Source organism: Geotrypetes seraphini, chromosome 1 (assembly GCF_902459505.1).
Source record: "Geotrypetes seraphini chromosome 1, aGeoSer1.1, whole genome shotgun sequence".
Taxonomy (NCBI): domain Eukaryota; kingdom Metazoa; phylum Chordata; class Amphibia; order Gymnophiona; family Dermophiidae; genus Geotrypetes; species Geotrypetes seraphini.
Genome location: NC_047084.1, coordinates 122,390,721 through 122,415,802, shown reverse-complemented (window position 1 = coordinate 122,415,802; position 25,082 = coordinate 122,390,721). Strand labels below are relative to the sequence as shown.

Here is a 25,082-nt window from a genome sequence, read left to right as displayed (position 1 = left end):
AGGCTGAAAAAGGATGCTGTAGTTCACGTAGTCTGCTTCTCAAATAACTATGGTGGAATTTTATATATGGGCACCAGATGTTAGGTGTTACATCCATGCTGAATTTTTGATGCAGAAAAGCATTCTAACAGAAGCAAGGCACCAAAACTGGTCAGAAATGGCAGACCGCATGAAAACACCCTTACAAGCCCAGTTATACACTGATGCCTTAGGGCTAGATTCACTAAGCAAACCAATCATGTACCGATCACTTTGTGATCCCTTTGCGACCCAATTTCCCTCTGACCCGATTCACTAACCTCTCCTCCGATCCAGTTCCGATCCGTGCATGCAAATGAGGGGAAACAGCATGCACAGTAGGCAGGGACACGATTCACTAAACAAATCTGGGACAGCAACTGGGCTGGTCGATCAACAGAAGAAGTGACTGCTGGGGATCAGTCGCACATGTCCCTGCTGACTCTCCTGCTCCATTGCCGCCCTGAAATCTCCTGCGTTTGTTGGGGGGAGCATATTTTGACAGGTCTGCCAGTCTTTTCATATTTAATTCCATGGCACAGATATTTTACGTGTGTTACACATGCAAAATATCTGCCCCATAAAAAAAAAAAAAGACAGGCAGACCAGTCAAAAAACGGCTGAGGCATCCCCCTGACAAACATGATCCCCCCCCCGGTGACCCACAAATGACAGAAGGGATGCCCACCCAACGCTGCCCTCCCCGCCCATGCGACTATGGCAGGAGGGATGCCAATTCCCTCCTGCCACCAACCAACTCATCCCCTACCCGGCCCAACACCCCCGTACCTAAAAGTTGGGAGCAAGAGGGGTGCTCAGTCCCTCCTGCTCCTTAGGCCTCCAGTGCTGTCTTTGGGAGCAGGAGGAACCACAAAGTCCTCCTGCTCCTGCTCCTGCTCCTCCTCCCGACGCAATGCGATTGTGGATCTTAGGCCCTGCCCCAATGTATCACTGCCTTCTAGCCTTTGTCCCACCCCCTCCCCCGAAGCCAGCCTGCCTACCTGCCTTCCACAGCCTGTTGCTCTAACTACAAGACCACTCCTAATCCCTGTGCAATTTTCATAATTCATATTTACCTAAGTTATTAAGTATACAATTAGAGAATAACACGGTGACGGTTACCCACGGCTAGCCGCATTTAGCTGCGGGTAACCCGCCGAAATGGGGAAAGAAAAATAGCAGTCGCTGCGGGGACGGGGATAAGGCCATTCACCGCCCCGTGGAGCGGTGAATGATCTTGTCTCCGCAGTGAGGCATCAAGAATCGCGCGGTCCCCGCAGCCCCCACCCGCCCGCCTGATCGATCGTAGCGTTTAGCCAGCTCCCTCCCTCCACTTCACCTTAGTTTGCAGGCTTTCTTTTTTGGCGACCCACACGCTTTCAAAGAGCCGCACACGCGCGGCTGCTCAGTGTTCAATCTTCTGCTCTGATGCAACCGGAAACAGGAAGTTGCAGCAGAGCAGAAGATTGAACACTGAAAAGCCGCGCGGGTCACCGAAAAAGAAGCCTGCAAACTAAGGTGAGATGGAGGGAGGGAGCTGGCTAAACGCTGCTATCGGGTGGGTGGGGGCTGCTGGACCCAGCTCACACTGGAAGGAGGGAGTGAAAGGGAAAAGGATTCTGGGCCAAGGGGATGAAGAGGGAAAGAAAAACCCACAGCAGGAAAGAAAGGGGAGGACAAGCAGGTGAGCCAGATGCTGGAAGCAGGGGGTGGAAGAAAGAGGGAAAAAAGTTAGATGGGGTTGAAAAGAAGAGACACACTGGTATGGAAGAGGAAGATAGGGGAAATCTGGACATAGGAAGGTAACAGAAAGAGGGGAAATTATGTGCATGGGGCATAGGGCCAGAGACATAAAGGGGACATGCCATGGGGATGGTATATGGACCCGGGGGGGGTGGGGCAATGCCAGATACATAGAGGAGATATTAGAAATGGGGAAAATAGGAACACAGAAGCGAGATGGTTTGTGGGGATGGGACAGGGACCGAGCTCGCAGGCTCCAGCGGCTTGCACAAATTATATTGTAACATGCCATGAAAATAAGAGAGAGAGGTAGATAGATAGGCCACGTGAGAGGAGCTGAAGGGTGGAAGAAAGGAACAGATGGTAAAGGAGGGAAGGAAGGGTGGTGGTGGAAAGGAATAGAACAGACATTGAAAGAGGGTAGAGAGGAACAGACCCTGAAGGGAAATGTGGAAGACAGAGTGGGAAGAAGACAGATGCCAGACTATGCGGGAGCGGAGGGAAGAAGATGGGTGCTAGACCAATTGGGGGTGTGTGTGAAGGAAGAGGCACAGTAACAGCAAATGGAAGATGCAGAGAGTAGACATACAGTGGATGGAAGGAATTGAATGAGAAGATGTGGAAAGCAGAAACCAGACAACAAAGGTAGAAAAAAAAATTATATTTATTTATTTATTTTTTGCTTTAGGATAAAGTAGTATATTAGTTGTGTTGATAAAAATTTTTAAACAAAGCCTTGCCAGCTGGGCTGTTTATGGCGTCCAAACCGATCCGCAGGGAGCGGGAGCGTGGTAAGCTCCTGGAGCCTAAGATGGCATCTGTCGCTAGTCCTTCGGGGCCCTGCTGCTCACCCCGTGTGGACGGCTGACCTCGTGGCGGAAATAACAGCGGTGGTGGAGACTGCTATTGACAAAAAACTGCAGCAGTTCTTTGACTGGATTGATACAGCTCATGAGCGGTTAGACAACATGGGATTGGAGCTTAATGAGACACGGGCCCGGGTGAGTGCCATGGAAAATCAGCTTTCTCCCCTAGACTCCAGTGCCGCCCGTATGAAGAAGCAACTCGTCCAGCTGACTCAAAAGGTGGATGACCTGGAGAACAGAGCCCACCGTAATAATTTGAGGCTGGTGGGGCTGCCTGAATGTATTGCTGATGCGGAGCTGATTGGATTTCTGGAAGCATGGCTCCCCCAGTCTATTTCCCTGGATCCCTGTTTGGGGAAGCTGCGAGTTGTGACATTTCCGCTCCCAGAGACTATCATGTCAGGGTGAAACCCAATAGTAAATCCTTTGACCGAGACCAGAGACTGACTAAGAATGATCAGGCAGGAGATCCTGAAAGCAGAGCTGCCTATCCTGAGACATCTGAGCCTGAACAGGAGCTAGAATTCAGATTTGCTCCACATCCTAGTAAAAGACTCAGCTCCCTTAAGAGAGTTAATCAGGTTCCCAGTTGCATTCTGCCCAGCAACCTGGGGGGGGAGCCAGAGAGCACAAAAGTTAGGAACACAGACACCTAGAACAGGGAGTGGCACAAACACTCTTAAACATCTTTCACAGGCACTAAGAAAGGCAGCACATGAGGACCTAGCTGATAGGACTCTCCTGGCAAAGTAAAGGCAAGGACCTGCCCAGGAAATCATGGAGTGGGAAGGTTCTGCGGTCCAGGATTCTACAGAGCAAGCAGTCCCTGAGGAAAGCATGGACATTGTTGAATGTGGAATGCCTGAAGATGGAAGTATGGAACCTATGGACATGAGTCTGGCAGTTGCTTGCCAATAATTTGAATTTTCCTTTTTGGAATTTTTGTTGGGACACTCTTTGCAAAGAACTGTTTTGTTTGAGGAAGTTATTTTTGTGTTAAACAGCAGTGGGGGCTGGGATGAAGAGCAGTGCTGGGGCTGGGATGAAGAGCAGTGCTGGAGCTGTGCTCAGCACTGATTAAGCTGCTCTACCCCAGCTGTGATTAAGCCAGGAGAAAGATGGTGTAAGTAGCTGTTTGTGCCTTGCTGCTGCTACATGGAAACCCAGTGACTTTCAGAATTGGGGAGGGTTCCCCGAAGAGCTAGGGTTGGGTCTTTGTGGGTGCTTGCAAAAGCCATTATAAAAGGGGACCCAGCAATTCTGTGCACAGTCTTACAAGGCTGGAGAGTTGCTGCTACTGACGTAAGCAAGGTCTACAACATTGCATTTTTTCTAAAGTTTGATTGTGTGAACTGTTTTGCAAAGAGCCTGGTGAAGAACAGGACTATATTGGTAAAAGCCCAGGTCTGCAGGAAGACGTGGGAAAGTGGTTTTCTTTGTTTGTGTTTTTTCTTTCTGGTTTGAAGCTGTGTGAAGCTGCCAGAATAGTGACTGAGACTTATATTACTTACCTGGGACAAAACCTTAGTTTATTTACTAAACTGCAACTGGTTACTATAACTGCTTTTGAAAGGAGGAAAGCCAGTGCAGTAGTTTTTTGTTGTTGTTTTTTAATTTGATAAATTAAACCATTGATAAATGTCTGAGCAGGTGTTGGCTGTTTATTGTTTGTTGTGAAGCCAAGGTATCTGATCACCGTTTGGGCTCTCCCCCATTGGGAGCCGCGCCAGGGACATGCGCCAGGGTCGGCAGTCCTCCGCAGCGTTCTTGCGGAACCGTCAGGTGACAGAGTGGAACACGCTCTTCGGTTGGGGCCCAAGGGTCCCGAAGGATCCCAACCCCTCGTGGTAATCTTTAAAATATTGAACTTCGTTCACAAAACCGCGATTCTACAGGCGATCCGGGCAGGCACAGGACTCCGCCATGAAAATTGAAAAATTCTTTGCTTCCAAGATTATTCACCCTTGGTGGCGATGCGGAGGACTCACAAGTCCCTTTCCTGGGAGGTCTCTCTAAGTACTGCCATCTGTTCTTCGCTTTTTGATAACAAAGTGAAGTTTGCTCTCCTCTATCCCGCTCGCCTTCAGATCCAGCGGGAAGGCAAGGTGCAAACCTTTGATTCTCCCAGTGAGGCCCTCACTTTTGTATCCATGCTGGGTATTGCAGTGGCCTCCCAGGTGGACTATCATAGGCAGCCAGAGACAGTGTCTTCCTCTACAGGGGACTCTTGACTTATGGTTGGCTCACATTGTGGGTGATGGTTGGTATAATATGGTATGGCATGGTGAGCCACTGATGTTGCTGCTTGTCTGCTTGTTGGAGAGTAGGGTGGCTGGCTGCTGGTATGTGGATTTGCCTGCTTTGAGCGTGTGCTGGTTTGGGATGATAGAGTACAGGTTGATTATGGGGTGCTCTTGTAGTTTTGGGCAATTTGTTCAGTTTTTAAAGTGTGGGGGCTAGGTTGGGACGTTTGCTGTGAAGTTAGGTTTTCCAGGGTAACTTTTGGGATCGGAGTGGGTTGAGGGACCCCTTGTGGTGGGGCCTTGGGGGAGGGAGGGTTTGCACTCCAGTGTCAAGGTTTGGCTGCTTTGGGTGGACCTGCAGGGGTTTACTGTGGGTTTGTTGGTCAGGGGGTTCTCATGAGGGCTGGGCATTGGACCCCTTTGTATCTATTTTGGTATCTGCTTTCTGTTTTGTGGTGGTTTGATACTGGCTGATTCTGCACTGCGAGCCTGCTCGTGGAATGTGGCAGGTATCAACTCACCGGTGAAACGCTCCAAAATATTACAACTTTTAAACAAACAACACATGCACATTGCCTGTCTTCAGGAAACTCACTTATCTGATGGGAACATGAAAAATTGGATCAGTGTTAGGTTAAGGAGGTTTTTTATTCCAGGGGTACTACCCATAGTGCGGGAGTGGCAATCCTATTAAGCAAATATCTTCCTTATAATGTCCATAAGATTGTTACAGATTCAGGGGGAGGTACTTGTTTCTTTACATGGAAGTCCTGGGGCAATAATTGGTGATTGCTAATTTTTATGCCCCGAATGTCTTCAATATGGATTTTTTTCAACAGCTTATAGGTTTATGTGCTACCTTTCAAAATCTCCCTCTTCTGATGTTTGGTGATTTTAATGTGGTTTTGGACCCTGATATGGATCGTTTGGGGGGGGGGGAGGGGGGCATCTCCCTCTGATTTTCGGCCGCCGCAGGGTTTTGCCCCAGTTTTGTCAGGTGTTGGACTTGGTTGATGTTTGGCGGCTTTACCATCCAGTGGATAAAGATTTTACTCTTGGCTCGGGCTCATCCTACCATGTCTCGCATAGACTATGTTTTGGTATCTTCTTCCTTTCTTCCTCGGGTGACCCAAGCGGAGATTGGGACCCCTACTGTATCTGATCATGTTCCTGTGTGAGTGGAGGTTCAGGGTGTTCAATTTGGGACCTCGCCAGGTCATTGGAGATTTCCTCATTATCTCTATTGGGATACTGGTTACAGGGAGCATATTCTTAAATGTTGGGATCAATATCTGTTGGATAATGCTCCTTCAACATCGGATACCTTGCTTTTATGGGAAGCCGCCAAGGCAGTTCTCCAGGGGAAACGAGTACGATATTGGGGTTCAAGAAGGGATTAGACAATTTCCTGAAGGAAAAGGGGATAAAAGGGTATAGATAGAGGAGTACTATACAGGTCCTGGACCTGATGGGCCGCCGCGTGAGTGGACTGCTGGACATGATGGACCTCTGGTCTGACCCAGCAGAGGCACTGCTTATGTTCTTATGTTATGTGAACAAAGGAAACTTCAAGAAGAAGAAAGTTCCAGAAGCTATGCCTGTCCAGGGCCCCCCAGGGAAGAATGGAGGCGTGAACTAGGAGAGGGTTAGATAGGGTCTGCTCCAACAGGGCAATACATATTCACAGCCAGGGGAATGGTCTAAGACACAGACACTTTCTGTAAAAACCCTCATGCTTTGGTAGAGTTTCTTTAGAGAAGCTGCGCCATACTTACAGAAATATGCTGGCACTATTTGTATGAGGGATTTTTTTCTCTCCATTGTATATGTCCAAACTGATTTATTTCTTTTTTTTTAATTTTTATTTCTATTATTCAACAAAATTTTGCAAGAATACATCTTGTTACATTAAATACAGGAAAGAAAAAACAATACAGAAGTATTACAGATTCATACTTATAAAAATAATTTTTCCTTTCTTAGACCACCATAATAGGGGGATGGTCAATCGGAACTTTTTGAGAGAAATTTAACGAGGAACTTAATTAAACGATTAGGCTTTATGTTCTAAACACCAGCTATTAATTTCTATTTTCCCTCAGTCCTTGATGATTTTCTTTACATCCAAGAATTCCTTCAGATGATTAGGAGAAAAAAATGTGTATTTAACTCCCAAATACCTAACTAAGCATTTACAGGGGTATGCTAACAAGAAAGTTGCTCCCAATTTTATAGTATCTTGACGCATAGAGAGAAATTCTTTCCTCCGTTCTTGTGTAGTCTTTGCGACATCAGGATATATCCAAACTTTTTGCTCCCCAAATAATTTCTGTGAATTTTTAAAGAATAGTTTCATAATCATGTTCACGTCTTGCTCGAAAACAAATGATACTAAGAGCGTAGCTCTAACAGTATCAGTAGTAACTGTTTGTTCAAGAAGAGCAGTCACATTGGCAAATTCTATTTCATTATTTTCCCTCCTTATCTCTTTCTCAATCTCGTTTTCTCCTTCTTGTCTTCCGGGTATCTTCTTATTTGGTAAATAGTAGATTTTATTTATAGGGGGAATACAATTTGACGAAACCTTTAAATTTTCAATCAGGTATCTTTTTAATAAGTCCAAAGGCAATATACCCGGAATTTGAGGAAAATTTAAAATACGGAGGTTGAAACGCCTGTTGAAATTTTCAAATTGCTCCAATTTCTTATTTATAAGGAAACTATCTTTAATTGAAGCCACCTTGAATTGTTGTAAATGCAATATATCCTCCTGCATCTGCTTAGTTTGAGCACTAGAATCCCTTTTCATTATTTCCACAGTTTCAGTCAGCGAGTCCAATTTTTCCACTCTTTTTGTTACCTTTTCAGATGATTTTTCCATTTTTGACTCCATCCGCTGAAGCAAAGACCAGATGCTTTGAAGAGAGACCTCCGTCGGAGAGGACAAATCCCCCTCTCTCTTGTTGGCTTCCATCAGCAAACTGTCTCCAGACGCTGTGCCCTCGTCGGGAGACTCCGCACTTCCACTTCCGGGATCGGGTGTCTCTCGCCACATCGTTCCGGCAGTTGCTGAACACGGAGGAGTGTGGGAAACCGGAGGAGACAGCGATGTTTCTATGCCCGAAAGGGCAAGCGACTCCCTCTCTTCGCCGCCCAGCGCTGGGCTCTCCACTCCGGATATTACTGGTGCCGGAGGAGCCGAAAAGAAGCTTTCCATCTTTAGCTGCCGGGGGGTAGACGCCAGGGCCGGCGAGGAAGGTCCTCTGACCACCCCTTTTCTCTTCGGAGGCATAAAGAAAATGAGGTAAATAATTCAGGCAAAAGCTAAAGCTAAACGTGGAGAGATCTTAACGCGTCTCTCACAGCTCCTCACATCGCCGCCATCTTGACCTCCCCTGAACGACCCAAACTGATTTATTTCTGATTTGACAAATGCTGCTATAATACTTATTACTAGAATAAAAAGTTATTTGCTTTGGAATATACAATGTAATCTTGTGGGTTTTATTTTAATTTTTGGGGGTTTTTTCCCCTTCACGACGGATCCCCAGTAAGGTAAAGTAAGCAGCCTTTTACTTCAGTGAGAAAGGGGGTCATGGTGGTGGAGGGAGAGAAAGGGCATCAGGGTGTTATGGAAGGGTGGTGAAGGGTAAGAAAAGGGGTCATGGTGGTATGGAAAGGTGGTGAAGGGTGAGAAAGGGGGTCAGGGTGGTGGAGGGAGAGAAAGGATGTAGGGTGGTATGGAAGGATGGTGAAGGGTGGGAAAGGGGGGTCAGGGTGGTATGGAAGGGTGGTGGAGGGAGAGAAAGGGGGCAGATGCTGATGGAATTGGTATGCAGGAAAAGGGGAAAGAGACATAAGGGGAAGGATACTAGATGGAATTGGGTTGGAGGGAAAGAAAGGGGGCAGATGCTGATGGAAGTGGGGGGAAGGGAGAGGAGAGAGTGATATGCCAGACCATAAGGGTGTGGGAGAGGGAAGAAGAGGGAGGAGAGAGATGCCAGACCATTGAAGGAGGGAAGGGAAGAAGATGGATGCCAGACCAATCGGGGGTGAAGGGAGAGATGGAAGGGGGAGACATAAAGTTTCTGGAAGGGGAATAGAAGGAGAGAAGATGCCATATAGATATTCTAATTTACCAACTTTCTGAGATAGGCATTGATTCCACAATCTTAGACTGGTTCTCATAATTTTTACGATCCCGCTCTTACACTGTTAACATGAATAAAACCATGTCTTCTCCTTGGAGACCGCTATGTGGTGTTCCCTAGGGATCACCCCTGTCCCCTATTCTTTTCAACATTTATATGTCTTCTTTGAAATTCTTCCATCTATCTCCCTTTGAAACTATTTACATATGCAGATGACATCCTTGTCCTTCTCGAGATAGATTCGAACCTCACTAACCTCATTGAAAATATAACAGCTTGCATAACGAAACTCCAATCCTGGGCCCTCTCTGTACATATGAAGCTGAATGAGTCCAAAACAAAACTACTCTGGCTTGGCCCAAAATTAGATCAGTTACCCATGCTCATTCCACTACCTTCTGGTCCCCCACTGCAGATCGAATTCAAGCAAAGTTTTGGGCTACAAAGTTTTTGGGCTATAAAAAGCACACTGGTTACCAATTTCACACAGAATAATCTATAAAATTGCACTGATAACCTTCAAAATCCAACAAACCAACGCACCAATATTTCTAGATCGTTTTTAGATACCATATTCTCCAGCCAGGACATTTAGATCAACGGAACAGCATTTGCTGACTATCCCTTCTCTAAAAATAATAGGTACCAGAAGAGCTACAATTTTTTCAGTCATAGCACCCCAGGTTTGGAACAATTTACCAATCTATCTATGTGGAGAAACCTCATTAGAAAAATGTAAAAGCACATTAAAATGCTACCTGTACAAAGACGCATTTGAGTCATAGATAGGATAATTCATCTATCATTAATCCCAGGCTCAAATACCTAATTTTAACCAGATCCTATGGGGTTCATAATAAAAAAAAAACACGTCTAAAAAGTATCCTAAATGGCTACTTGGACGATCAAAAAGCCTGATCAGCCAAGTAGCCATAATCAAAGCTGGTTTTAGACATATCTAAAACCAGCTTAGGCCTTTCCCCTGCCACTAAACGCACAGAGAGAAAAGAGGAGAGGAAAGGGCGGGCGGTGGGCGGGAGGTGGGCCAACCTACACCTAGGCGTGCAGCAGGTATAACCAAAATCTTAGGCAGGTTGCCTAGTCGGCACTTATACGTTTTGACTTAGACAAAGTCAAAACAGGTCTAAGTGCCGAAAAAGGGGCCGCTGAGCTCATCGTGGCTGCTGCGATCAGCTCAGCAGCTCCAGCAACCTGCCTACCCCCTACTGCAATGATCGCGGCAGGAGAGATGCCTCATCTCCCCTACCGCAATGCCATCACTCCTCTACCCGAACTGCTGCGACCCGCGGCAAGAGAGATGCCCTATCTCTCCTGCTGCAGGTCGCGGCAGTTCGGGTAGAGGACTGATGTCATTGTGGTAGGGGAGATGAGGCATCTCTCCTGCTGCGATGCAACACCCCCTCCTGCTGCGATGCAACATCGGGGCAAGAGGGAGCCCAAGCCCTCATGCCCCGCGATCCCTAACCCCCCGATTATGTTCGGGCAGGAGGGAACCCAAGCCCTCCTGCCCCAGGCACCCGCGGCATCCCCGACAACATCGGGGCAGGAAGGAACCCAAGCCCTCCTGCCCCGGGCACCCACGGCACCCCCCGACAACATTCTGATTGGCCCAAGTGCCTTAGGCCCCACCTGTGGGTGGGGTTTCAGCCGCCTGGGCCAATCTGGCCTCATTCTGCAGCCAGCTGACCTGCCGGACGGGCGGGTTTGGCACCCATCCATCCGGCCAACATTTCAAAGGTATGGGGGTGGGGTCGTGGGGTCGGCAGGGGGTCATGGGTTGGCGGGGGGGCTGATCGTGGGTTCGGGGGGGGCAGTCATTGGGGGTGGGGGTTGTGTCGAGGGCAGGAGGGCCTGGGATCCCTCCTGCCCGTATTGTAGTGGGGGGTGGGGGGTAGGGGGTCTGCCTGGGCAGGAGGGGTTGGGCTCCCTCCTGCCCAATCGTGTACGGGGTGGGAGCGAGAGGCCAGGAGGGCTTGGGCTCCCTCCTGGCCTGAGCGTAATCGGGGGGTGCCCGGGGCAGGAGGGTTTGGTTTCCCTCCTGCTCCGATGTTGTCAGGGGGTGCCGCGGGTGCCCGGGGCAAGAGGGCTTGGGTTCCCTCCTGCCCAAACATAATCAGGGGGGGGTTAGGGATCGCGGGGCAGGAGGGCTTGGGTTCCCTCCTGCCCCGAATGTAATCGGGGGGGTTAGGGATCGCGGGACAGGAGGGCATGAGTTCCCTCCTGCCCGACCGTAATCAGGGGGAGGGGGTTGGGGATCGCGGGGCAGGAGGGCTTGGATTCCCTCCTGCCCCAATGTCATGGGGGGGGGGGTTGGTGTGGATTCTGTAACTGGTGTTGTTTTTGAAAGACACCAGTTACAGAATCCAGCTTTTAGGCAAAGGACTGGCTCCCCCTTCGCCTAAAAGCCCTTGTGTTGGATGTTTGGGGCTTAGGTGTTTTTTTGGTTCATTATGGGGTATAAGTGTAGACGTAGTGGTGGTCTGGGCGTTTAAACAACTGAATGTAGAGGCAGGCCATTATAAAAAAAAAACTCCATTTGGACGTTTTTTTTGATTATGGACATTTTCCCTGTTTCTACTTTCAACGTTTAAGGCCTTAGGCCAAAAGGGGACTTCGATGTTTTTTTTGATTATGCCTCTCCACCTATAGGTCACAACCTACCCTATCCCCTTTTTAGGCTTAGCCATATTTTTAAAACATTCATCATTACCCTCCTGATGTTGTTTTTTCCTTAAATGTATTTTTACTTTCCTTAAAAATTATAGTTCACCCCTCTTCCCTTCTGTATCACTAATTATTTGTGTACATACATTGTATGTTTATTTGTACAAATTGTTCTATTTTGTCTCCCAGTTTTAAATTGTCATACGCATTTAAGTATTTGATATTGCGTGTACAACAAACTTTTAATAAACTTGAAACTTGACTCGACACTTTCCTTTAATGATCATCTGGTAAAAAAATGTTTTTTTAGTCGTCACTTGTAGAGGAAAGTGAGATCCTGCTTCCGCCAACAACATTTTGCTGTCCTTGTTCAATCAATCATTCTTTCCAGACTGGACTATTGTAATTCCATCTATCTAACTCTAACCAAGAAAAATCTTCAAAGACTTCAGCAGATCCAGAACATTGCGGCTAGGTTGATCTTCGCAAAAAGCAAATTCGATCATGTTTCCCCGCTTCTGTCAAAACTTCACTGGCTTCCAGTGATTTCTAGGATTCACTTTAAATGTTCCTGCCTAACATTCAAGATCATACATGGCATTCTTCTCCCCTAATTCCACTATCCTGGAATTCTTCGAGACCTGACACTACCAGATCCACCCACATACTGAGCATAGGAATTTGACGCATAAGCTCAAAGGTGTGAAAAATAATAAAAAATGCAAAATTTCACTAATGTAAAGTTACCAGTAATTTTATTATGGTTATCTTCAATCATGACACCAAAAGAAATAAAGCATAATTGCATTAGCCGTTACATTAGTGGGAGATCGTTATAGTTGCCAAAATGCTGGCCTTCTGATGAGCTCAGCTTAATATCGCAAGTCACTCTTTTATATACTTTTGGCTCATTATGACATCATCAGTTTCTCAACCAATAAAAATCAACAAAGGAGGTGTTTAAAATTAGACAAAGAAAAAAGTTTCAGAAAAGTACATTTGTTTGCTTATATTCATTTCTGAATATAAATCATAATTTTCACAAAAGTATATTAAGAACATCATTCGTTAAAAAGGTGCTGAAATGTTCTAAGCCCTTCCATGCTGAAAGGTTGTCAGCCTTAGAGGAAAAAAAACTCTCCCTAAACTGACAGGTTCAAATTTCATGGCTTTAGCCCACAGAAGCCTTCCTAGAAAAGGAGGAGGAGGGGCTGTTCCCCCTGAACTGACAGCTTCACACACAGTGTCTGACTCTAATTTTTTCCAGATGTTGCTTTAGGATTTCTTTAGGTTGCAAATATAAATATTATGTTTTTTTCAAAACCCATTCTTCTACCAATTCTTTCACATTCACACATTCATATTTGCTTACTTGGGCCCAAGCATTCATAATTATCATTCATACCTCGGCCATTCATAACTCATATTTCATAAATGTTATATCTCAGTTTGGAATACTTTCTTCTAGCCAGCCTAAGGCACATGTGGTATCAATTAACACCACATGGCCTAGCAGCGGGAAAACTAAACAAAGAAAAAGCAGAGAGACAGAAGGTCACTGACTCAAAATGGATTCCAAAGCACAAAAGATATAGCAAAACAAAGAACCAAAATGGAGTCCATTTATCCTTTATGATTTCCTCCATGATCTAGCCCAACAGCAAAGTACATAAAAAGAATATTATTATACTTTCCCTTATATTAATCTGTAGTGTGTTTTTTCTGGCTTTAGCTTTATTCATTTTCAGATTTTTATTCACCAGTTTGTCGTACGCTTCTATTGGGCATGGCCTTAACTAACATATATGCTTGTATCTAACTAGAATTACCCAGAATCATACAAAAAATAGGCACTTAATACTGCACTATCATGTTCTGATATCCATTCCATTACCGTCCCATAAACATCACCCCCTACTGGCCACGAGCCACTATTCCTCAATACTCAAACTATCTTTCCTCTCGTTAAAAGGCATCATGTATGCAGGTAAATTAGGGAAATCCCACCGCTCTAAGGCCTTCCCGTTTGGTGCACTAGAGAGGGGAAGACCCAATATTTTCCACAGACCATGGTTCACTCCAGCTCCCAACATCTACCGGAGATACAGAGGAGGGGGTTTGGAGAGTGGGGGTGGTGTTCAGGGGAGCATTCAGTGGCAGGAGGGAGTGGGTATCCCTCCTGCCTTTTTTTTGGGGAAGAAGGAGGGAGGGAAGGGGATAGTTTGGGAGGGCCTCCGTTGGGAGGAGGGAATGGGTATCTCTCCTGCCAATTTTCTCTCGGGGGGGAGGGGGCGATTACTGGTGCGGTGTTCATTGGGGAGGGTGGGGACTTTTATTCAATTTTTTTTATGGGACAGATATATTGCATGTGTAACACACACAAAATATCTGTGTCATTGAAAAAACCCAGGCAGATCTCTCATTTGTTTCTGATCGCTAAAACCCCTTTTTAAAAAAAAAAAAATAGCCAAGCAATATTAGTGCATCAATTGCTTGGCTAATTTGCATGGCGTTTTAGCTAATTTGCATAGCTGGATCGTAAAATGGGCAACTGAGGTGAAAAACACGCAGTGGGCTGTTTTGTGAATCAGGTCAGTAATAGCGATCATCGCTAAAGCTGTGAAAACAGGTTTAGTGATGATCGCTGACTGTAGTGCATCAGCCCATTGTTCCTTGATGATAAATTGTTAGCCTTTGATAGTGTACCTAGGTCCCCCTATTATTCTGTTACCCTCCTGGGTTTTCTGTTAGCTCGTTCTCAGAATCTGTGTTTGTTCTTCTGTTACCACCCCCTCCCCCCCCCAAGGGGGGGTCCTTGAGCTTTCTGGAAGGGTGGGAAATAAATCAAAATAAATAAATATTAATTATTTGAAGGCTAGTATTGGTAAAGATGGAAAAATGCAGATGCACTCTTTCTATTAAGAAGAACCATAAAAGTGCAGCTTACCATAGTTGGGGCAGGTTTTGAACTCGCCTCCTCTGTCCGATCCCAATTGCAGGTGGGATCTATCTGCTCCAATCACACGAATGAAAAAGGTTGGGTTGTTTATCCCATTGTACCACTCATTCATATCAGATTTATAACAGCAGTCTGTGTTGTTATGCTGTCCATACTTCACATACACTGTAGTCGGAAGAGCTAATTGAGTATTTTGTATCATCCTCACTGGTTCAAGTACACCACCACCCTACAAGAGAAACAATTAATACACTTTAAAGGAAAAAGTCCATATATCCATAAAAACTATGCAAAAATGATGCTGTACATGAATTTTAAAGGACACAGAGACCCCATCCTTAGATGACTTTCACTATGTAAGAGTTTCAGTGCCAGTAAACTTGATTAGTTGAAGACACTATCTTGTTGGTCTATATGACACTAAGCCTCCTCTGTCTCTCTGTCATCCTAATATTCCTGTGAGCAGCAACTATCAGCAGTGTCACCCATTCAAGGGGCCACTGTCCCAAAGAAACAATTATGATGAGAAGTAGTATTGTTGTTTGAGACTTTGAGACATTGTGTGGAGTTCTTAAAATAGTCTTGGGGAAAGCCATTACTTAAGAACATAAGCAGTGCCTCTGCTGGGTCAGACCAGGGGTCCATCATGCCCAGCAGTCCGCTCACGTGGCGGCCCATCAGGTCCTGTATAGTAACCCTCTATCTATACCCTTCTATCCCCTTTTCCTGGAATTGGTAGCATGGAATCTTGCTGTTTGGGAGGATCTTATCAGGTACTGGCCATTGCTGGAAACAGGATACTGGGCTTGATGGATCTTGGTTTGACCCAATATGGCAACTCATTTGTTCTGTGCCAGGAAGAAAAACGTAATGTGGTTGCGATGTTAGTCTGCATCTAAGGAAGGAAGAAAGTATGCACTGGAGCCAGTGAAGAAGCACCAGGAAGTGGAGGGTAGAACTGGTGAGAATGGGAAAAGTCCTCAGGTCTCTGCTGCTCCATCGTCTGTTATTGAGAAAGACATGGGGGAAGTTACTGCTTGCCCTGGATCGGTAGCATGGAATGTTGCTACTATTTTGGGTTCCGGAATCGTGATACTCTTTTGGATTCTAGAATCTTTTGTTACTCTTTGGAATTGTTGAATGTTGCTACTCCTTGGGTTTTGGCAGGCACTAGGGACCTGGATTTGCCACCGTGAGAACGGGCTACTGGGCTTGATGGACCATTGGTCTGACCCAGTGGGGCTATTCTTATGGATAACTGATCAGATTGCCACAATTTCACCTGCCAGTGGCGAAGTTGTTGCTGTTCTGTGCAGATTCATTTGATTTCAGAGAAACAGATATTCTCTCTTCGATACTGAACTACCTCATGTTTGCATTCCCCTCCCCCACTGCATTCCCATTATTTCACTTTATTCATCTTTTTTCATCTTTGAGTTAGCATTGAGAATGCCTGATGCAGCCAAGGAATGATGAAGCAACACCCAGTGCCGCTCTCTTTAATCCATTCTCTAATAAGGATCTTATTACAAGGTGCTTTTTCCAGACAGCAGGAGACAGTCAACAATGGAACGCCGCAAGAACATTTGAATTATATTGAAAACTCTCTTTGTGCACAGCAGTGAGGCTGTGCTGAGGAAAGTCAGCTGGACTCAGATTACGGAGGTACTGTGACTCCCCCACCCTTGAACTGAAGAACCAGTATGCTTTGCTGGAAGTGGAGGAAATGAGAGCATCCCAAGGAGAGGAAGAGCCAAAGGTTGAAATCCCAAAAATTATTGGAACCATGACCACTAGGAGACGTAAGGTAGTGGTAGTTGGTGATTCCCTTCTGAGGAGTACAGTAAACTAACTAAACTAAACTAAACCTTAGGTTTGTATACCGCACCATCTCCATAGTCGTGGAGCTCGGAAACGGTTTACAGGAATTGGGATGAGAAAGAAACTCCAAGGAAAGGATGAAGATCGGAGGAAAGAAGAATGTTTAGAGGACTAGGAAACAGGAGGAGAGAGTGTTACATTTTTGAGAAAAGCCAGGTTTTCAGATGTTTACGGAAAAGTTGGAGAGAGCTCAGGTTCCAAAGAGGGGAGGTAAGATTGTTCCAGAGCTCTGTGAATCTGAAGGGGAGAGAAGTCCCCAGCTTTCCTGGATGGGAAATGCCTTTTAGTGAGGGGAAGGATAGTTTCAATTTTTGGATAGGTCTGGTGGTATTAAGATTTGAGGAGTTCCAAGAAAGTGGAATAAGATCCAAGATGGCCGCGGATGCAAGCTGCTGAATCAGTCGCCGAACTGACGCTAAAGTTTGGAAGCTTTTTGAGCTCCTTTGAGCTGAATTTTGCCTCAAACATGCCAAAAAGAAGGGGAAAGAGCACCGGTGGGGCCTCCCTGCGCTCCGGAACACCTACCTCCGGCAACATTGAAGCGCTGTTTCGGCGTTTTCAGGACACCATGGCGACGTCGGGATTTCAGTTAGAGACACCTCTTGGGAACGGAGCAGAGGTGTCTCACCGAAGTTTGGAGACCACCTTGAGCCCCGACGTAAGACCTCCTCCTCTGCACCCCCGTGCAACCAGCTCCCCAGGGGTAGAGAGCCAACCGGAAGTCGGCATGAGCTCTCCCCTAGAGGCTGCGCGGAGCTGTGTTGAAGAAGCCGTGTCAGGTTCACAGGCTATGCAGGAGAGCCTGAATACGGACGGGAGTGCTGTAACAACTAAAACTGGACCCACTCAAGCGGAGGGAACTGGAGGAGAGCTGTCGAATGGTGAGCATAAACTTTTGAATACACACTTACAAATTCCTATTATAGTTAAGCCCCAGGAAGTTACATTAGATGCCTTGTGGGACCTGGTTGCTAATATGGCGAAGACAATTAATGTTCAACAAGTGCAAGTGGAGGGGAAAATGAAAGACCAAGAAAAAGAAATTACTTTAATAAAGCAAGATATTGCTGACTCAAATAAATCATTGGACAGTATTAAAAATGAATTAAAATCTTCCAAACAACTTCAAGAGACCTTAATTAAGGACAATGTTAATTTAAGAAGGAAGATTGAAACATTTGAAAACTTTTCAAGAGGCAACAATATCAGAGTGATTAATTTTCCACGAATTACAACAATTACCCCGCGAGAAATGTTAAAACGATACCTGACGGAAATACTAGAAGTTCCTGAGGGTTCATTACCTCCATTTACACAGGTGTACTACCTTCCCAAGAAAAATCAAATTCAGCAACAGGAAGACAGCCAAGGTCCAATAGATGTATCGGCATTATTGGAATTATCAGACAAAGAGTTGGCTACTCCTGCAACATTAGTAGTAACTTTAGCTCTAACAATGGATAAGAACTGGATTTTGAGACTTTTCTTTAAAAATAGAGCAAAGGAATTTATGGGATTCAAAATACAAATGTTCCCAGATTTAGCCAGGGACACACAAAGGCGAAGAAAAGAGTTTCTTATGATAAAACCGGGAATTATAGCTCTTGGAGCAACTTTTTTCCTACGATATCCTTGTAAATGTGTTATACAATATAACTCTCAAAAATATGTTTTCTTTGAGCCTTACCAGCTGACAACTTTAGTATCTCTTTCTCGGCTTGAGAAGGGAAAGAATGGAGGAGTATAGGAAATTTAAGATGTCCTCATCAGCTGACTTGCATTATTTTCCTTAATATTATCTCTTTGTATTTTCCGTTTATAATTACATTTTGGATCATTTGCGGACTTGAGCCGATTTAAGTTAATTTGTATCCTTGAAATTTATAATATTGTTATGATTTTCTTTTCTTGACTTAAAAAGCTTTCTGTACAAGTAAATCTTGAATTGTATTTTGAAAATTGAATAAATAAATAATTAAAAAAAAAAAAAAAGTGGAATAAATGGAGGAAGGATGCCATGGAGGATCTTGAAAGTTAGGCAGATGCATTTGAAGTGGACTCTGGAAATTATCAGAAGCCAATGAAGCTTGGATAGGAGCGGTGAGACGTGATGAAATTTACTTTTTGCAAAGATAAGCTTGGCCGCGGCATTCTGAATCTGTTGGAGTCTGTGAAGATTTTTTTTTTCGTTAGGCTTATAAAGATAGAATTGCAATAATCCAGTCTGGAGAGGATGATGGATTGGACGAGAACAGCAAAATGTTTTTGATGGAAACAGGATCTTACTTTCCTCAGCATGTGTAGGCTGAAAAAGCATTTTTTTACCAGGGAGTTGAGGTGGTCATTGAAGGACAATGTAGAATCAATAATGATGCCCAGGACCTTGCTGGAGAATTCGAGCTGCAGAGTGGAGCCGGAGGACAGTGGGATTGAGGTGGGTAGCTGAACTAATTTTGGGCCAAGCCAAAGTAGTTTTGTCTTGGATTCATTCAATTTCATTTGGACGGTGTGGGCCCAAGATTGGAGGTTCGAGATACAAGCGGATATGTTCTCTGAGAGATTGGTGAGGTTCGAGTCGGTCATCAGCATAAGTGTAAATTGTTTCAAGGGGGGATAGATGGAGGAGTTTTAGAGAGGACATATAGATGTTGAAAAGGATAGGAGATAAAGGTGAACCTTGCGGGACTCCACAGATTGGTTTCCAGGGGGAGGATGAGGTGCCATTCATGTTGACAGTATAGGATCGGGAGCGAAGGAATTTTGAGAACCATTCAAGGGCTGTGGAGGAGATGCCAGTAGTGTGTCACAATCCGTCCCCTGTGGCTCCGCTCATCCCAGAGCTGCCGGTGACTAAACCCTATCCAGTCATACAGCGAGCTAACCACGGGGATAGGATTGTGACTAGTCCCAGGGAAAAATGTGTATGTCCCTTTAACTTAAAGCAGGCTGAACTGCAGGGAGTAGAGGAAGGGGAGCAGAACAGCTCAGAAGAGCTTCAGAGGAACCTCCCTCCTCCTGTTCACTCTCAGCTGAGACCCATAATGAAAAACCCAAGACAAGCTAAGAAAACAGTGCAGGTAACTCCTCCCCCTCAGAGAGCAGGGTGTGTCCGGTTGAACAATATAGAGGCTGCTCTGAGGAGAGGAAAGTTAGTTGGCCCTGAGCCAGCTCAGGGAAGGGTCTCTCCTGATTATGTTCCGGACTGTGAGGATGTGATAATGCAGGAAGCTGACACTGACCCTATTGCCAACCAGCCAGCTCTGCCTGAACCCATGGATTGGGGAGAAAACCTTGGACTGCCTGAAGACATGCTCCTGGAGTGAGGATAAGTGGCAGGTCTGGAGGTTTGTGCAGGCAGGAGCTTTCTCTGTGTGATAGAGTATCGTTGTGCAGTAGTGCTGCGTGTGGGAAACTGCATAGACTTGTGCTAAGAAAAAAAAAACGTTTTTTTTTTTTTAATTCAATTGGCCTGAATTGGGGACTCATGTATGTGAATGTGAGGGAAGTAAATGTTGTGATTTTGGGGAGAATTCACTTAAGATCCAGGTTGGGATAGTGGGGCCATTATTGGCATTCTGAAGTATCAGAAAAGTGATAAGTGAATTCCTTTACTCCCCTCCCCCACCAACAGCTTCTCTGTTGGTTGCAGCCCAGCTTTAAGACTTGCTGAGCTTGTAGGCCCAGAACTTGTGTGAGGGAAAAAAGGTTCCTTTGCCTTCTTAAAGGTAAAGACAACCCCTCTAAAGTTCTGTTAGTGATTGCAATACTGAACTGTTACTTACCTGAATTGCCTGATTGAAGGTAGCAGTGGTAAACCCATTCCGGTGGGTCCACTCCATACTTTATTTTGATATTTGGATAAAGCATTCTACTTGGACTTTGATTTTTCTTTGAATGCTTAAGGGAGACGGTGCTCCCATCATCGTTTCACTGAATAAAGTGACCTTGAACAAGTAAAGCTGATTTGTTTTATTTTTGATATTGGATTCCTGACAAGTAAAGATATACCAACAGGACTTCCTTCCTTCATCGGAAGCACGCCGGAGTTGCGCTCGGGTGAGCAGGGTCCGGGTTCCGGAGAATACAGGTACCGGCCCTGTCACAAGTGTCCATCTGCAGGCCAGACATGATGTCACGAGAGGTATGCTGTCTGCTTGCTGCCAAACTCCAAGATGTTATGGAGAGCTTGCCGAGACTCATCAAGCCTGATGACTATTATCCGATGCTGCTCATCCACATTGGCACTAAAGATACTGCCAGGTACCCCTGCAAACATATCAAAAGTGACTTTGTGGCTCTGGGAGAGAAGGTAAAGCAGTCAGATGTGCAAGAGGTATTCTCATCCATCTTACCTATCGAGGTTACAGGCCAGGTCAGAGAAGCTCACATTCTAGAGATGAATGCGTGGCTACATGGATGGTGTCGTCGAGAGCGTTTTGGCTTCCTGGACCATGGGATGATCTTCCAAGGGATGCTGAGCTGGGATGGTGTGCATCTATCAAAGAAGGGAAGAACTGTCTTTGCCAGCAGGCTGGCTAACCTACTAAAGAGGGCTTTAAACTAGAAGTGATGGGGCAGGGTGATCAAAGCTCCTAGGTGAGTATAGGCTCTCAGCTGAGTAAATCACTTATTACCTCTACACGGATGGGAAAAGGGGGCAATGTCTGGAAAGCAGTATATACTAATGCTCGAAGTATGGGAAACCAGATTCTGGATCTAAAAGCTGTGACGGAAGAAGAGGAGTTGGATATAGTGGCGATCAAAGAGAACCATGGAAACACTAATTAAAAGCAAATTGGACACGATCTTGAATGAAGGAAATCTTCGGGATCCCAGTCAGCATGGATTCACCAAGGGTAGGTCCTGCCAATCCAATCTCATCAGCTTCTTTGACTGGGTAACAAGAAAGTTGGACTTGGGAGAGTCTTTGGACGTCGTGTACCTGGACTTCAGTAAAGCTTTTGACAGTGTCCCACACCGCAGGCTGCTAAGCAAGATGGAATCGATGGGGTTAGGAGAGACACTAACTGCATAGGTCAATGATTGGCTGAGTGGCAGACTTCAGAGGGTGGTGGTTAATGGTACCCTCTCTAAAACATCGGAGGTAACCAGTGGAGTGCCGCAGGGCTTGGTCCTGGGTCCACTCCTTTTCAACATATTCATAGGGGATCTGACTCAAGGGCTTCAAGGTAAAATAACACTATTCGCCGATGACGCCAAACTATGTAATATAATAAGTGAATGCAGTTTACAGAATTATATGGTGCAGGACCTACTTACATTGGAAAGTTGGTCCTCAACATGGCAGCTAGGCTTCAATGCTAAGAAATGTAAGGTCATGCACCTCGGAAGCGGAAATCCAGGCAGGACGTACTTCTTGAACGGAGAAACTTTAACTAGGACTTCAGCAGAACAAGATTTAGGAGTAATCATCAGTGCAGACATGAAAACTGCCAATCAAGTGGAGAAGGCTTCATCTAAGGCAAGGCAGATATTGGATTGTATCAATAGAAGTTTCATCAGCCGAAAGCCTGAAGTCATAATGCCGTTGTACAGGGCCATGGTGAGACCTCATCTGGAGTACTGTGTGCAATTCTGGAGGCCACATTACAGTAAAGATGTGCGCAGAATTGAATCGGTTCAGCGGACGACCACCAGGATGATCTCGGGGCTCAAGGGTCTCTCGTACAAAGAGAGACTGAACAAATTGCAGCTCTACACTCTCGAGGAATGTAGGGAGAGGGGAGACATGATCGAAACATTTAAGTACCTCATGGGACGTGTCGAAGTGGAAGATGATATTTTCTTTCTCAAGAGACCCTCGGCCACAAGAGGGCACCCGCTCAAACTCAAGGGCGGAAAATTTCATGGCGACACCAGAAAGTACTTCTTCACAGAGAGAGTGGTTGATCATTGGAACAAGCTTCCAGTGCAGGTGATCAAGGCAGACAGCGTGCCAGACTTTAAGAATAAATGGGATACCCATGTGGGATCCCTACGAGGGTCAAGATAAGGAAATTGGGTCATTAGGGCATAGACAAGGGTTGGGTAAGCAGAGTGGGCAGACTTGATAGGCTGTAGCCCTTTTCTGCCGTCATCTTCTATGTTTCTATGGATGTGGTTTTACCGGGTTATAATCTTTTCAGGAAAGACAGGGTAGGAAGAAAAGGAGGAAGAGTACCGTTATATGTTAAAGATCATATTAAAGCCACAGAATTGCAGGATCTGGAGGGCAAGGAAGAGGCACTGTGGATCAATTAGGAAAGAGGGAATGGTGAATATATTTACATTGGTGTGATATACAGGCCTCCTTTACAGACGGAAGTAGATTGAGATTTAATAGCAGACATTCAGAATATATCTAAAAAAGGGGAAGTCTTGCTAATAGGTGATTTTAACATGCCGGATGTTGATTGGGGTATCCCTAAGGCGGGGTTTTCTAGAAGTAGGGAGATCCTGGATTCTCTACAAGGAGAACTGTTCTAGCAGTTGCTAATGGAACCCACATGGGAAGGGGTCATACTGGACTTAGTGCTTACAAATGGGGAAAGTGTTTCTGATGTTAAATTGGGTGAATCATCTGGCATCCAGTGATCAGTGCATGGTACGGTTTAATATTAAGATGGATATAGAGAAGGCTCATGCATAAGCAAAGGTTCTAGACTTTTTAAAAAACTAACTTTGTTTGGATGGGGGATTAGATCAAGGAATTGTCTGAATGAGAACATCTGGAAGGAATGGAAATGCAGTGGGCAAAACTGAAACGAGTGATTGTACAAGCAACAAACCTTTTTGTGAGGCAAGTAAAAGTAAGAGGAAAAGAATGCCGCTTTGGTTCTCAAAAATAGTAGCTGAGTGCAAGGTCTGAGCTGGTTCTGCCTGCCTCCGTGCGTATTCATTTGTAAATAATGTAAATGTGCAAGAGTTGAGTCTCTTTCATTTGAAAGGAAACTCTACAATGAGAGGGCATAGGATGACGTTAAGAGGTGAAAGGCTCCGGAGTAATCTAAGGCAATACTTTTCTACAGAAAGGGTGGTAGATGCATGGAATAGTCTCCCGGAAGAGGTGGTGGAGACAGAGACTGTGTCTAAATTCAAAAAGGGCCTGGGATAGGCACATGGGATCTCTCGGAGAGAGAAAGATATAATGGTTACTTTGGACGGGCAGAATAGATGGGCCATTTGCCTTTATCTGCCATCATGTTTCTATGTTTTTATGTTCTATGTTTCTATCATGTGATGCACGGGGAGGGGCCTAAGGCCCTGATTGGCTCAGATGCCTTGGGCTCCTCCCTTGGGAAGGTCCTGAGGCATCTGAGCTAATCAGAGACTTCCTTAGGGAGAAGCCTAAGGAAATCCCTGATTGGCCAATCAGGCCCCAATCAGGGACTTCCTTAGGCTCCTTCCTAAGGAAGTCCCTGAGGCTTCAAGCATCTGGGCCAGGAGGAGGGGGCCTCCAGTGGCAGGAGAGAGTGGGCATCCTTCCTGCTATTTTGTATCAGGGCGGGTTGGGGAGTCAATCGTGATGGCAGGAGAGATGATGGCTCCCTCCTGCCACCTTTTTGGGGTTCGAGGGGGAGGGCGGTGGCTCAGGGGTACTACACAGGGGTGGGGCTAACGCTTCCCCCCACATGAATATGGCAGGAAGGATGCCCACATGAATATGGCAGGAAGGATGCAGTTTACAGAATTATATGGCGCAGGACCTGCTTACATTGGAAAGTTGGTCCTCAACATGGCAGCTAGGCTTCAATGCTAAGAAATGTAAGGGGAGCATTGAGGGGAGCTCTAGTGTCACAGCAATTGTTGGGGAGGGTGGGCGCAATTGTGTGTGGGTCATGGGGGAGGGCCTGTGGCGGTGGTGGTTTTTTTTTTATGAGACAGATATTTTGCATTTGTAATACATACAAAATATCTGTGCCATTAAAAAAACAAAACAAAAAACAACAGAGCTGTTGGTAACACATTTACTGAGAGGTCTACAGCAGTTGGGTTTTAGGATCATAAAACCCAAAGCACAATAGCCAAGCAAATGTAAGTGAATCAATCGCTTGGCTATTTTGTATGGGGTTTTACTGATTTGCATGGCCGTATCGGAAAATGGGCGATTGAGAGGAAAAACATGCGGTGGGCCATTTTGTGAATAGGGTCTGTTAGCAGCGATTGTCGCTAAACCTGTGAAAACTGTACTGTTTCCGGTCTGCATTTTTAAAATTTAGCTCTCCGGTTCTTCTCTCTAAGTGCCGTTTTTACCATCAGGCATTTAGGACAGACTCTTACCTTACATTGGGGGTCCTAACACTTGGAGTGAAGAAAGCCAACACTCCAATGGTGCACGGCCATAAGCTGCGGCCAAAAGGGCATGCCCTAAGGGGAACATTAGGCCCCTTGGGAACCATAGCCACGGGAGTGTAAGATAAGCTTGGTTTTTCTTTGGTAAATGGACTTTGTAACATGGATAAACGAAAAGGTAAGGTAAAGATGTCTACACCTATAGCTCCTGGACCGATGGATAGACATTTGGTTTCTAATGATC

The 25,082-nt window shown here is 45.5% G+C and overlaps 1 protein-coding gene across 1 annotated transcript in view; it reads right to left on the bottom strand.

The window, feature by feature from the left end:
* LOC117357166 overlaps positions 1–25,082 on the bottom strand; it is a 104,374-nt gene that overhangs the window by 60,054 nt on the left and 19,238 nt on the right. The window contains exon 2 of the mRNA XM_033937538.1: positions 14,654–14,894. Coding sequence (XP_033793429.1) covers positions 14,654–14,894 — 241 coding nt within the window. The remainder of the gene's footprint in view (positions 1–14,653; positions 14,895–25,082) is intronic.